This window comes from Cheilinus undulatus, linkage group 7 (genome assembly GCF_018320785.1).
Source record: "Cheilinus undulatus linkage group 7, ASM1832078v1, whole genome shotgun sequence".
NCBI classification, from domain to species: domain Eukaryota; kingdom Metazoa; phylum Chordata; class Actinopteri; order Labriformes; family Labridae; genus Cheilinus; species Cheilinus undulatus.
The window spans coordinates 45,414,290-45,430,201 of record NC_054871.1 but is presented as its reverse complement, the minus strand read 5'-3'; the positions used below and the strand labels follow the sequence as shown (position 1 = coordinate 45,430,201).

The 15,912-nt window shown below is 40.1% G+C and overlaps 1 protein-coding gene across 2 annotated transcripts in view; it reads right to left on the bottom strand.

The window, feature by feature from the left end:
• LOC121512126 (cadherin-2-like) overlaps positions 1 to 15,912 on the bottom strand; it is a 128,484-nt gene that overhangs the window by 105,801 nt on the left and 6,771 nt on the right. For both annotated transcript variants that reach the window (XM_041791207.1, XM_041791205.1), the window contains exon 2: positions 10,136 to 10,274. In XM_041791207.1, the coding sequence (XP_041647141.1) occupies positions 10,136 to 10,274 (139 nt within the window). The remainder of the gene's footprint in view (positions 1 to 10,135; positions 10,275 to 15,912) is intronic.

Genomic DNA, 15,912 nt, shown 5'->3' with positions numbered 1-15,912 from the left:
AGTGTAATATACTTATATGCAAAAAACATAATATATCCACAACAGCTTCCTCACTGGTGCTAAAGAAGCCCTCCACTCACCAATAGGCCCCAGTCTTAACCGTGTAACAGCAAGTATGAGATTGGTAGCAGCAGAGAGGAGGACTGATCCAGACTTGGACCTGGTGGTGGCTTTCCAGAAAAGTTTTCATATGCAGTCACTTAAATTTAATCATTTCTTCACAGAGATTCTGCAGCAGGGCCGTAGCTAATCTCTTCCGCTACCCTGCCTTTCTGCTCCACACTAAACCAAACCACACCATCATCATCCTGGCCCAGAGTCTCTTTTTCTCAGAGTTGCAGCATCCCAGAATCATAAGAAGCTGGCTCCCTCGCTTCACTAACTTATAGCTCTGTATTTTCTTCCAGCTCAATGACTGAAAGAAAAAATCTCCCTCATACTTCCAAACAGACTTTTTTTTTTTAACTTGCTGAGAGGTGTTGTTTTCATTACTAACAGGGGTGCTATAATTCTCCTGGCACCAGGAAAATACAAATAAAACAATCTCGCAATCAAGCTGTGGAGGAGACAGAGGGGTTGATCGATATGACAGCTTTTAACTTGAGCCAACAGAGATTAGTCCAATAATAAAACATTAATAGTTTTGTTTTGTTCTCCTTTTTCCTCAGATGATATCCTTGTAATGTTATACAAAGCATCATGGTAACAAATCAGTGAGACTGGATGCCTTATGACATGGGTTTTACAGCCTATGCTGGTAGAGCACCAATAAATCAAATCTTTTATTGACTGCCAGAGCCAACAGCTGATATCCTGATATAGCTAGTCGTTAAATCAAATTAAATCCCATGAAGGTTTTACTGTCACCAGGAAAACTTCAAATCTGACAGAAAACAGAGAGTCAGAAAGATTTCTTGCTAATATAATTGGCAGCATTTGAGTCTATCTGTATGTCTGTCTTGAGTTGCACGCCACACCATTGCTACAATTATCCTTAATAGCTCTCAAAAGACTTTTTGGGCGTACTGGTTTGAGATTGGTGCCATGAAAAAAATCATAAATACATATTTTCTATAAAATCCCAAAACATTGTGCCAAGTCATCACTCAGGATGCATTTATTTGATGAAAGACGCATAGAGATGTTGAGCCATAATGCAGTTATTTGGGGAAAAAAACAATCCTTTCAATGCAAATTGGCCTTACTGCAGTAAAGCATCTAATGATGAGGATGGCAATAGCATGGCATAGATATAGTAAAGATTAGCCTACTGTCTGATGTAAGTAGGCTGCAGTTTTTATGGTGCACAAACTTTCCAGAGAACAGGAGACAATTTCACCTCTGTATGACTTTAAAATGAGCATCTATACACACTCATATTAAACGGATAATAAAGGAGATGTGTCACATATTTCTGTTACAATCATTCACTGAGAAATCACTGCTTGTAAGCTGTAATCGCCAGTGCTGTGTAAACTTGTTTGAATATGCATCTATGTCCAAGTAGCCAGCATTGTACGGCAGGTGGGACGAGTGATACTTTGTTAAAGCTCCACAAAAAGGGCATGCTCTTAAACTCTGTACATAAGTCAAAAGGCACAGCTTTAATGCTCCCTGTATTGAGTTGTAGGCCTCTTGACTGTCCATACGCACTGCCGCGCAGAGATGCTGAGTCATTACGCAGTTTTTTGGGTGAAAAACAACCACAACAAAAACGACAGCAATAGCATGGTATAATATAGTAAAGATTAGCCTACTGTCTGTGAGAGCTGATGGAACTGCGCTGCAGTTTTTATGACACACAACTTTCTAGACATCAGGAAACAATTCCACCTCTGTATGACTTTAAAATAAATTGCGTGTAAGTAAGGTTGGTAAATATTACTTAGACATTGCTATTGCTAAGCCATAAAGAGGGGTTAAATCAGTCTGAGGCTCCCAGCTGCTTTTTTTATCCATGTGTGGCACCGTTACATCTGGCAAGGATGTGCTTGTTTTCTCTGGGTTTCCTTCATTCAGAGAGGAAACTTAATCAGGGTGGTGCTTAAGAGAGCATATGAATATGGCCTCTAATCAAACGCTCTGTCTGTTATTCTAAATATATAACATGGATTGTCAAAATCTGTGTGGGATGTGGGCGGGATTGGAGACACCTGCTGTGGGTGCGGGAGGGAGTGGATGGCACGCATTGCGGGAGCTGGATTAAGAAAAGAGTTTTGCACAGGGCTTTAGTCAAAATTAATTCCCAAGATTTTTCTGTCACCAAGAAAACTTAAAATCTGCCAAAAATCAGGATATTTAATCTACAAGTGATGCTGGTGTAGTAAATATTGTGTTGGACATCCATCCATCCCTAAAAGGCAGTTAATATTTATTTCATGTGGTACAAATTGAGTATTTTCCCCTACAAATTTTAAGTAACAAACACCACACTGCACTCAGAATCTAAAACACATAAGAGCAATGAGTATCCCATTGCAAGGATGTTAACAAGCCCCTATGAGACAAAAAAGGGCATGAGAGGGAATCAATTGAGGGGGAAAAAGAAGAGCTGGACTGGTTCAGACAGAGAGAGGAAAGAGAGACAGAGAGAGGGCTCTCATTCTATATCTCATCCGCCTCTTCCCGATTCCGGCTGTGAGGGGAGACAGTGATGTATGAGGCAAGAATAAAGTAGGGCAATCCCCTGCATGACAAGAAAAGGGAAAGAAATGGGAAAAGAAAGGGAGCGAAGCACGAAAGAGAGGGGGGATTAAGCGGGAGGATATAAGGAGATGAATGTGGTCAGTGTCTGCTGGTTTGTGGGACGGGAGGTTTCCACGCCTGTGTACTGCCGAGCTGACCAGCAGCCGGCTATGTGAGGCCACAGTGCTGACTAACACGCAGCCTTAATAGGAAGGGTGGATGGGAAAGAGGGAAGGTCGGCGCAGTCAGCCCTGCTGTGCTGCAAAGGAAGTACAGGACAGCCGCTGACCTCTGCCTGACTCACACACACACAGATACTGTACACACATGAAGACTGCAGCTCAGATCTACACACAGAAAAACACAGCTCACTGATAAACACATTGAGACATAAAAACACCAGCAACATGAAGAACAAGCAGAGGAATCAAAGCTGTCATACCTACCTATCCCTCACAGACTGATAACTGAATATAAAAACATACAGACATAAACAGATGGTGTCGACTGACAGACGCAGGTCTGACGCCAGCTGAATCAACTTTCCAATTCCCCTTTTTATTTTTGTTTTCTTTCAGCAGAAACAGAAATCTGACTCAGTCCAACTCTTCCTGTAAGTGTTTAATATTTTCTTTGATTCCGGTGGTTAGTTTTGTACATAAGAGGTCTTAATGCCACTTTTTAGTCATCGGGCTTGACTCAAAGCTGAAACAGCAGTGCTCACTGCACTTTTAAATACAAGTATAAAGAAACCACAGTTAACAACACCAAAATGTTCTCTGAGAGCATGACATTTCCAATTCAAACTCAAAACACTGGTACAAATCTTTTTTTTTTTGTTTCTGTTTGATTTGGTCACAAATTTGACTGAGGAACCACGCAGCCCTTATAAATTGATTTTCTCTGTAATCATGCTAAGTGTGGTCCTGATCCTCATATTTGGGATTTGGCCCTTCTCTGTTCTCTTTTTAGAAGGATTATGAAAACTTTCCATTTCAACAGTTATAAAACTGATGTTTACCGAGATGGATTTTTTAAAAAACACTCCAAAACAAATGTCAGAAATAGAAGGTTTCACATATAACCTTCACTTCCGCGTCCTGTCTCCTCTCTATCAGCCTGACCCGTCTGCTGATCTCCACCTCTAACCTAATTTCCCTCACATCCCATCCCCCTGACACTCCATCTATCTGACTGTTTATAATTATGTCCCCCCGCCCCCTCCATCCTCTCATTAATAATTCAGCCTTCCTCTGCTCTAATTAAATAATTAACAGCACCCAAAGCCATCAGATTGTAGCCCAGCAGAGTCACCCAGGACTGATCTAGAATGATCTCTAACAGCTCAGAGTCTTTCATGTTCTACTACAAAAACACCAACACTGTTAGAGTAATCCAGTTGTATTTGAAGTGAAAGACAACCGACTTTAATAAAAACACCTTTTCTGATATTTTGCTAGCTACGTAAATACTAGGGGTGTGACGGTTTTTGTATTTGTCCCAAACTGTGACGGTTCAGGGGTAATGGTTTTGTGCATGTAGTCCCTAGACCAGTGGTTCTCAAAAGGTGCGGCAAGGCAAACTAGTGCCGTGTTAATTTCATGACTAAAATTGTTCATCGACATCCTTTTTTCCACGAGAAAGACTAGACTAAGACTAGCCAAAAGTAGATCTTTGATGGCTACAACTGACTGTCGGCCGGCCACATACTACAGGATTTTAAGCCCAATTTGGGGCAAGATTTGCCTCCCCTGACGATCGTGGGGGCGTATCCCGAGAGGAGCCTCGTCACAAACGATTGTTTGTCTGAGTGGTCTGCATGTGTGTGGTGTCAACATGATTGTTTTACTGCTCCAAATCGCGTCGTAGCATCCAAAATCCTGAATCGATTCCACCGATTCTAGGTTGTAGTACCGCTGACGGAGTACCCAGAACAACCAATAAGAGCGAGTAGACCGGGTAGCAGCACAGCCAGATCATACGTACTTTCACCGCTCACAACATTGAACACAACTTCAACTTAATTTCAGCCATGATTTCATCTCAAGTCTTTCCCTTGTGTTATAAATGTTGCTGCACCTGTAACACACAGCCTGTTGTGGAGAGACGGCAAGACGGTATGGACAGACATCCGTGTTTTGTGTTTTTTTGAAGTCACGTGATTACGCGAGGTCGTAGGCAGGTCGGCAGGTGTGTGGTCTCTAGTGATTTGACAGTCTGGCTGAGTCGTCTAGTGTGTGCATCCAGAGGATTAAAGATGAAAAACCTTTGGAAGTTGTCCTGAAGTCTGTGGTCTCCCACAGTTTAAAAATCATTCCAGATTTAAAAAATGGTCTAGTGTGTGGCCGGCCTAAAGGTAAGTTTAATTTTCATCAAGATGACTGAAACTAGACTGAAATGTTATTTTGTTTTTGTTGGACATTCAAAATCTATCAAATCTGTCAAAATGCAACGTAGCTGTAGCTATTCTGCCTCTAAACTGTAGAAAGCAGGGACTCCAGGTTTTTAAGGATGCAGAGAACACACTACCAGGATTTGGTAACGGATTAAGTCAAGAGAATAAATGTTTGGACTACAAATTAGGACTAAAATGTGAGGACATTTTATGGGATAAAACTAGCCTCAAATGTTTTTGAGTTTTCATCAACTAAAACTACAAAGGGTAGAAATGACTAAAATGTGACTAAAACTTAAAGGTATTTAATCTAAAGACTAAGACAGAGACTGAAATTTTAAAAATCTGTTAAAATTAACTCTCTGCTAGTGTGCCTTGAGGTAAGTCTTGGTTTACCATGGAAATTTCTACAACCATGTGTGATAACTAGGACAATATAGCAACTAAAGACAAAAATTAAAAAATTCCACTATTTTGCATCAAAACTGGATTGTGTTTGGGGATTTTTCTACTGTCTTCAGCTAAGGATAAGAGGCTTCCAGTTTATATAAATACCTGCTTTATCCTATCCTAATCCTACCATCAGTAGATTTCTACATCAGAAACTTCATATAAAAGGTAGAATGTTACCGCCTCTATCCATCTTTACCATTCAGAGACCACTCCCATCCTTTCTTTGGCTCCGAGAGCTCCGGCTTTAGTAACGCCGGTGCTGGAGCAAACGGCCCAAACAGTGCTCAGCACAATATTCATTTTTCCTGGATAGTATGAGATTCAGACATTATTCAGGTAAAGTAAGATGGTTTAATTTGCATAAGTTTGGAAGTCATGATGGTAAACCAAAGAGGGAGAGAGAGAGAATAGCCATTAAAACTCTTCTTCCTTCATCTTTCCTGCAGTCAGCTGCATATGTTACAACAAATAATATTTCTTGTTTTCCCGCTATGTAAACAACAAGGCTTTGTAATTTGTTCCTTTACCTACACACACTTCCAAACACAAACACAACACAAGCATCAGCACAGACAAACACCCTCAAACACTCTCCTTTCTTGTTCCTCTCGCCGCTCTGTCAGCTTCAGTCACCGTTGCCTTCTTCCACTTCACAGAGCCCATACAAGTCTACTGAAGCACACAAACATGTGATCGCACACACACACTCGGAGTTATCGTGGTGCTTCGATGCGGTCGTACAAAGCCCGTTTAGCCGGACAGCTCTGTTTCATATATTCCCTCAGAATAAAATCGCAAAAACGCAACAATAAATGCCGATTTCATTCCGCTCTATCTCCGGAGGAAAACAGGCAGCAAAGCTCTGCTTTATATTCATACAGTTCCACACGTCCCTGTACACCCACAGGCTTCTCTTAAACCGTGTAACACCTAGATGTAGAGAGACATCCACAGTCCAGGGGTTCAACTTGGCACCCTTCCAGTCAAAAAGCCCTGACAAAGCCCTTATCAGAGCAGACTGGAGCTAAACGGCCTGTGCTTGGTTGTATCACACTCAAATACAGTGCCTACAAAACCCATTCACTGATACTAAGAGCAGAGCGCTCTGAACCGTGGCATGCTAATTTAAAGGCATCAAAGGGTCAAGGCATTTCTTGTACAGAGCAAAAAAGGCACATACAGCCACTGGCAATGCTTTTTGTGCAGAAATATTGACTATCAACAAACATTTCTGCCAGTACAGACACATTTACACTCCGTCAAAGGCTGAAAAGACACATTTTAAACCATGTTTATGTTTTTTAATCATTAAGTCAGCATAGAAAGGTCTTTTAAGGCCGTAAAACTATTGAAAAATACTAATAATGGCACCATATATTTAAAAAGTACTGGTTTAAAATACACAAATTAATCTTTGCCTACATTTTAATGAATACCGGCCCCTATTAGACATCTAATAACAGTCAGCAGAGCTCACACAGTCCATCTACACTTTATCTACAAATGTACACTGCCTATCGATCAGCCTGCTGCTAATACCCCCAGGCCCGGTCAATGATACTGATCACTTCAACCCCTCTGACACAGTGCGGAGGAATATCATGCCGATTGATCCTGGCTCATCGGGTAAACAGCAGCAGGCCTCCTGACCCCTGTCTGAGTATTTCTCTAGACCAGGACCTGACCTATGTGGCTTTAAAGTTCTGCACTCTTACTTCGAACTGAAGACTGAAAGTTTATGGCTGCACTTCTGTTCTCTATCTAAAAGCACAGACCCGCTGACTCGTATTTACTCAGTGGGTTTGTATGACTAGCAGCTAAAGAGTGCAAAGACCAGCTTCTCTAAACTCTGGAGAGAAATTTCTTTGTGACTGACAGAACTGTGGGAGTTTGCTGACTTGATATGACTGGAACACACAGCAGCTGTGTGGTTGTTCAGGGTTTCTATAGACTCTGATAACATTTTAAATCAAACAAAGGTGACAGCTTTGACAAACAATTCGATTTTTGAAGAAAGCAGAATTTTATTGTGTTTTATTTTCACTGGTGGCTACTGGAGTCTCTGCCCAAGCCTGTGATTGGCCTGGCTGCAGCCCAGAACGGAGACAGTATCAGTAAAGATCCTTGTCCCTCCCCTCAAGCTCAGGCTGGGGTTGGGCTCTTGGGAATTTGAAGTAATCAGACATGGCAGCATAATTCAGTGTAACATTGTAATGTTAACATAGTGATGGGATATACAGTGCCTATATTATCTTTTCATCCTGGGCAATGTAATTTGTTATTTTTTACCAGAATGTTTTTGTAATCCTCTTTAATGTCAAAGTTAAAACAGATTTCAATAAGTAATGTCCATTAAATAAAAATATGTAAGGTAAAAAAAATAAATATTCATCCGCTTCAAGTCAGCATTTAGTAAATGCACCTTTGGCTGCAATCACAGCACTGAGTCTGTGTGGCTAGCTCTCTATCAGGCTGAACACTGCAACTCTACTCTATCCTTCTTTGCTAAACTGCTCAAGCTCTGTCAGGTTGCTCCGGGGCCAGGCGTGAACAGCCCAAGCCGTAGTTCTCTTGCAGACTGAATAAGATTGTCCTCCACGATTTTCCTGTATTTTTATGCATTCATTTTACCCTCTACCTTTACAAGCCTTCAAGGGCCAGCTGCTGAGAAGCATCCCCACAGCATGATGCTGCCACCACCATGGTTCACAGTGGGGATTGTGCATTTCTGGTGATGTGCAGTGTTAGATATCTGCCAAACAAAGAGTCATTTCGGTCTCATCAGACCAAAGAACTTTCTTCCACTTCACCATGGAGTCTCCTACGTACCTTTGGTGAACTCTAGTCCAGATATAAGGACTTTTCTTCAACAGAGGTTTTCTCTTTGCCACTCTCTCATAAAGCTTTGACTGGCGAAGAACACAGACAGCAGTTGTTAAACAGAGTCTCTCCCATCTCAGCTGCTGAAGCTTGTAGCTCCTTCAGAGCAGTCATAGGTGTCTTGGTGTCCTCTCTCACTTGTCTTCCTACTCTATCCCCTGACTTACACTTTTCAACAACCTTTTCTCTGAGTTGCTTGGAGTGTTCTTGTGTCTTCATGGTGTAATGGTAGCCAGGAATACTGATTAATCTGTGACTGGACCTTCCGGACAGAGATGTCTTCATACTACAATCACTTAAGTCACATTCACTGCACTCAGGTGATCCCAATTTCACTAATTGGGGTGAGTATTTATATAATCACTTATTTTGCATTACATATTTTTATGTAATTGCCATGACTTTGTTTTCGTATTGACATTAAAGAGTTTTTTTTTGTGTTCTTTGTCAAAAGGTTAAATTGTATTGACCATGATTGATTTAGACTCTGATATAGACTTTGTAAAACACTGTCAGTCTGTCCATGGTGTTTCACATTCAAACTGACCAGATGCTCTGATGTGTTCCTGTGTCTGACTTCCAGTCCAGGTTGCTGGAAACGCCTCTATCAAAAAATAGACACTGTACGTATTTTGAGCGGGCGCAGAGTGGAGCGGCGCATCTGGTTCACACCTGAGACTGATCCTAGCTCTACAGTGGAAACACGGGCGTCGACTACAGAGGTCATAATAAGTTCTGGAGAGCACAGTGTGGAGCACAGAGTTGAGTTAGTGTTAAAACATCTCAGATTTCCTCTTGAATTCTTTCAAAATAACCCAGGAAGCCTAAATTCTAAATCAGGATGTACAACTAACATGGCTGAACTGCTAAATGGAGTCATAAGCAAAGAGATGACAGAGCATTTCTTTGTATGGTACTATTTTAATACATTGTATTTCTAAAGGCAAATCATGCTTTTACATTAATATCTGTATCTCTGATCTCATATCTAAAATCCACATCCATTCTGGGATGGCTGGCTGTCAAGATAATCATCTTACAGCTTAGCAGTTTCCTTTGTTTGACTATAAAATGAGAGCAACAATAGCTCTGTTCACTTTTAAGGGGCATAGCAAAAGTGATATTTTACTTTTCCTCACACTAGAACAACCGGGTCCTGCTTACAGTAAACAAGAGAAGGCTGAAGAACAAGTTGGTGCAAGGCTTAGCTCATTAGCTAAAAGCCTCCATGGATAAGGTTAACAATGAGAGTTTGTATGTCTCTTACTTTTTCCCAACACAGCTATGACAACAAAGCAAAAAGAATATTTAAATATGAAATCTTTTCTGGGCTTGGAGTGGGAGATTCACCAATAATACTGTACTCCAGGTGGAATACTGACTTTTACTGAAACCATCCAACTTCCAAGCCATCCAAAACATGAGGACAAAAGTAATCATCAATGCTTTTACAAAAATCACAATATACTCCATTAGCACATCACACGTATTTTTCATAATGAAAATGGCACCACAATAATGAGGATAACACAGACAGGAAGGCATACTTCTTCCACTCTCAGTCTTTGCAAAGGTCAGTCCTCTTGAAGTCTTATTATGGTTCAAATATCAGCAGGACTCTTAAACAACCCCCACCCAGCAGCAGGGGATTATTGCTGGAGCTGTCCCAGCCTCCAGTCTTCGCGTGTGTGTGCATGTGTGTTAAAGTGTGTGCGTACTGACCGTTGAAGACAGCCTGTCCCTTTGCCAGCTCCTGGTCCATTTCGATGATGTATTCCTTCTGAGTAAAGCCCCTCATGCATGGCAACGACCCCTGTTTGCCTGACAATGGAGGCTCAGCTTCTCCGCCCAGAACAACAACCTGGAGAGGGAAAGAAAGCAGAGGCTAAAATATCGCATATTTGCATACATCTCAGTGCAAAATTACATCTTGATCCTTTCAGAGCCTCTTGACTTTGATGTTTTTGTAACCTCCTGATCACTTGTCTTCAAACAGAAGGTTGTAGCTCTTTTTCCAGTTCGCTTTGAAAATGTTCCACCAGCAGTTATCGCACATCCAGACAGCTTTAGTCAAAACCCCACATTTTTAGGCTGAAAAATGCATGTTTTCAGACCCAAGGGTTGCACACTTTTTTAACATCAAATTTAACACTTTTGAGACCTTTTTTGACCTGAACAGAGAAAAATTAAGTTGAATAATTTTTTTCACAGAAAAAACGAAAGGCATGTGAGATTTTTTGGTAATTTATGTGCAACTTTGATTATTTCTGACACATTTAAAGCCGTAATTTTCTCAAAAAATAGAACGGAAAACAAAAATTAATCGCAAAATTTATAGCTGATGTCCTGAGCTGATTCTAATTTTTAAAAAGAACGCTTTTATGTTGAATGACCTTTCAAAATAAGAGTGGCTGTTCACATTTTTGTGTAGGCAACCTCATAACCCTGAGGTTTAAAGACTTGGACTAGTGTTTCCCAACAGTGTAAGGTTTATTTAATCCCAATGATTAACATATAATAAGAGAGGGGTCTGGGGGTCCTCCCCCTGGAGAATCCAACACTTAATTTCCTGCATTTTGCTGAATATTTACGAGACAATTTGTGGTGGAAATTTAGTGCAAAATCCAAGATCATTGATTCATAAAAGAAGATGGATATATCCTCTATAAAGCTCTCATTCTCGTGAACTTGCATTTGTTGTTTTTATCATGTTCATTTTAAAATGAGCAGTTTCATATAATCTTTCATATAAATTATTATCAAAAGCAATTAATACACAGTAACTTGAATCTGAATATGAGGATGTAACAAGCTTTATGTTATAAATGAGGAGCCTGGGGTGGAGGAGGTTAAGTTTCGCCAGCAGCAGTGTGGTGCATCAGCATTAATGCAAGCAGGGATTAGTGAGAATTAAGTCATATTTATATACTTATATATATATTTATATATGTGCTGAGAGAAAGAGCTGTGATTGGCTTTGGGAGCTGGGAGGCGATAACTGAGATCAGCTGGTTGATCAAGGCTGGGCGTATGACAACTGTGTCCTGAATGGACTAATGCTAAGCTGGATTTTTTTATTGATACACTTTCAAGTCTGAAAACTTAGAAACTCTGGCTGTAGCATGCTAACTCTACCTGCCTCTCTTCCTTTATCAGTGACTGCTTTTGTAGCTTTTCAGATGGTTTGTCCAGTTTAATTTTTGTGGCTAATTATCAACATACTCTGTTTATTAATGCAACTGAAACGTGCACAGTGATGTGTCTCACCAGATATTGGAGTTTTGCTCTAACACAGAAATGCAGATTTGTTTGTGTCAGATCACTATTTTCTATAAAAATGTTAAAAGCATGGTGCTAAATATCAATTTACAGGGTATCAAGGAGCACTGGTTAAGAGAGGGACAGAGATGAGGGAGAGAGTAGAAATATATGTGAGCACTTTTACTTAGGGCTCCCAAGTAATCAAATTAATCGCAATTAACTACAGGGATGAATATTGAAATCCGGTACTGACATGTAAACACATCCAATACCTACAGGACAAATGACAACACAGGTATCGATACTTAATTTTGATACCCTGCCACCTTAAATGAAAAGCAAGAAATAAGCTATGGAATTTATAGGATTAAAGTGTTAAGATATGTCTGCAAATAAATCACAATATCCAGACAGCTTTAATTCTCCCTTTGACTTTTAACACACTTTATTCTCTTAAAAGCATTGATTCAGGCACCATTTAGGCGCCAGTATCATATTAAAAGTACTGATTTAGCACAGGTATCAGAAACCCCCCCAAAAACACCCAGTCCTAATCAACTAAGATCTGCAATTAGTGCCCTCATTTGTTTCAATTGCCACAAATCACAAACTTAAGCCTTAGCAGTGTCTCTCTGCAGCCACAGGGATGTAAAATAAATCCACCACTGCTCCTTAAAGGCTTATTTCACTTAAAAACTCACAGAGAGCTCAGCGGATGAGTCAGAACTCATCTGAGTCTTATGCTATAAAACATTCACCTCTTATTATTTTCTTCTCAATCCATAACAAGTTCCTTTTTCTTTAAGTCTCCAATCTACCTATAAACACAGGTCTGTATCTATGCTGTAAGTCAAATACTGTTAGGTTAAGACAGTAGAAGAATCCAGAAATGACAAGTAAACAGTTTTGAATGAAAAATAGTGGAATTTTTGAATGCAATTAATCACAGTTAACTACAGAAATCCTGAGATTAATACATTGTTAATAAATTGTAATCTTTTGACAGCCCTGCTTCTTTACTGCTGCTGTTTTTTTTTTGTGACAACTTTTAGCGAGGATGATTATGTGAGGTTGAAGACATTTCTTCTTGTATTATTCCACTAATATCTTTCTAACACTGAGGGCTTCTCTCTGACCCCATTAACACTGAGGGCGGGCTAACTCACAGACAGACACAGATTATGGATAGGCGGCACTTCTATAAATACCGTTAATTCCAACACACACAAACATGCACAAAAAAGAAAAACTACAACTGAAAAATCTGCAAGAAAATGAAGACGTGGTACTCGACACATCTAAGTAAATGTGCATTATAAATTTTAAGACCTCTCACAGATAAAATCAAGACATTTCACTTTTTATAGCCTTAACCCTTTACCTACTGAGTCTAAAAATGGTGATTTGGACATATTTTGTTATTATGGTGGTAAAATAGTCAGGAAATGCCCTAAGTCTGAGAGCTTTGGTCCCCTTTCCCAGGAGTACTTGAACTTGACTTTTCAACTTCTGGTTAATAATTATTGCACATTATATGGAATTGTCAGCAGTTTAAAAGAAGAAAAACACAACAATGGATTTGTTTCTCAAGGCTTTTATGAAAAGAAATTTTGTTATTGCTCATGAAGTTTTGATTTGACATTTGAAATGTGCACCTATACATGTTTAGAACAATCACCAGTCATTTTTTGAGTCTAGGACTCTGGGTGTGCAAAACACAGTGCAAAAGATAACTATATGCGAAAATTAGTGCAAATAAAGGTGGAAAAATGCATTCTCAACATTCTCAAGTAACATATTGTTATTGCTCATGACAGACATGCACAAATGCCACTATCTAACGCTGTTTTTTGAAAACAAAACACCACTCTCACTCGCTCTCCTTTTACTCTCTTCCTTCACTCTCCTTTCTCACTTGTCTTCTGCCAAAGCTGCCGTTTTTACAGTGCTGTTCGACATTACTCCAATATATATACCACACATCATATATTGCCGGAAAGCACAGATTCTTAGCTCTCTGTCAGCGTTGGAATTTTTTAGATTGAGCAAACTTTCAAGGTGTTACAGTGTTGAGAATCTGTGTAGCGGTCTTGCTATAATTCTGGTGTTTTGCTATGAATGCCTATGTCTTATTGTTTTGAGTACCGTAATGAACCATATATGTGCGCATGCCCACAATTCTCAGCTTTCCAACACCTTTGAAATTTTTCTGATCGGACAAACTTTGACAGATTTACGGTAATAATACTCCGGACATATAAAACACAGCGCCGACGCCGGCTCAGTAGGTAAAGGGTTAATTTCAAACCCAAATATATGACTTTTTAAGGATCTGCTGCAACCCTTTATAATTGACGGCATGTCTGTGTGTCTGTCTCAGTTTGCACACCACACCTTTGCTCCAGTTCTCCTTGATTTCTCTCAAAACCCTTCTTGGGTGTACTGGTCCAAAACTGGTGCCATAACAAAACCATAAATCTGTACAGATTTTCAGTAAAACCCAGAATTGTGGCGCCTTTCGCTTCAGTTTGCCTCCGTGTCCTCCAAATGCTCACTCTGCCACAATCCCAAAGAGGAGACAGCCTTCACTCACTAACTGAGACAATATTTACTATTAGACAAAGGAAGGCGATTGCCTGGGGCCCCAGAAGACATATCAACTTTTAACTCTCTCACCTGCACCACCCATATGCTGACCGTTTTCAATTTAAGCGGCTAACATGCTCATTAAAAGCTTGAAATATTGAGCAGCTTTGCCATGTTATAGATGGTTAGAAAAAGCAGAATCTCACAAACAAACTAGTTATATTAAGATAACTTCTATGAAAAGAGCCATGAGAACTGATGGACACAGATTATTTTCTCTGCCATTATTAAAGCTGAAAATCAATATGGGAAAGAGAACAGTGAAGGGACTAATTATACAGAGACTAATTCACTATTCCACATTTTCTTTATGGGGTTTGTTTTCCAATCCTGCAGCAGTGATTCATTAGAAACTTTTGTGTTAAAGGGAAAATGCCATCCAGTTCAGCGCCATTCCAAACCGAGGGAGCATTATTAATCACCAGGAGGAGGGGCAAACAACTGGGTCAATTAGTTTTGATGATAATTAGCGTCTAGACTCTTGTCTCTCTTGTTGTTTGAGCCCCAGCCTGGCATGAACCTCCCTCCACCTCCTGTCCCACATTCATACATATATGTTACACACTGACACACAGTGGCACATATTCCCACTCGTCTGCTCCACAGAGCAGCAGAAACGCATCTGTTGCTATGTGTGTTACAGTGCAGGAATGATTGGAGTAATGAAGACGAGAAGGGTGCTGTTATTTGCTTCCACTTAACCCAAAATCTTTAAACCCTGGCTCCTCTCTGCCCATCCTGACATGTTTAATGGGGGAGGCTGGCTTTCATCTCTTTTGTATTAGCATAAAGAAGGAGGAAGTAAACACACAGAGCAAGACTCGGCTGTGACGCTGTGTTTTTGTAACACTACACAGGCTTCAGTGATGACATTTAGAGGCCAGGCAGAAATAAAGCAGGGAAAAAGCAGGACTAGGGCTCTGTTTGAATGTCACTTCAGGAAGAGGGTTCTTTTAAACAGTATCTTTTCTTTTCAGGGAGCAATGGCAGCATCTTTGCTTATTTATGAGAGGGAAAAAATGCAAAATATGCAAGTATATAAGTAGAGATGCACTGATTTTAAAAATGCAGGCCTGTTCAAAAAGCAATTTAGCCAATGCCAATGTTTTATCACTTCTTTTAATGTGACAACCTCAGAGTGTCAACATTTGATTTCATGTTTGACCATAAAAACAGATCAGAGTTTGTCCACAAGGTCGCCTTCTGTCCAATAATGCATGCTGAAGGAGCTTGTTAAGGATCTTAAAGGAAATAAGGGGGCTGTAAAAGGTAAATGTTTGTTAGCACAAGGTTCAGACCAATTTTGACTCACCCACTGAGCTGGCTGAGAGTTTTTAAAGGTAAATGAGACATTAAGGAGCAGAAGTGGATTTATTTTACATCACTGTGGCTGCAGATAGAAGCTGACATTGCTTAACCAAACTGTGTTGAAAGACAATAAAGCTTGAGATTAGCTGTGATTAAGAAAATTAGTGCACTTATTGTGGACCTTGATTAATTGTGATTAATCTCGACAGCCCTACTTTTTAGCATATCCGTGGCGTTTTAAGCAGCTAAGTACAGTAATAAAGAGTAAAACAATTTAGGATCAA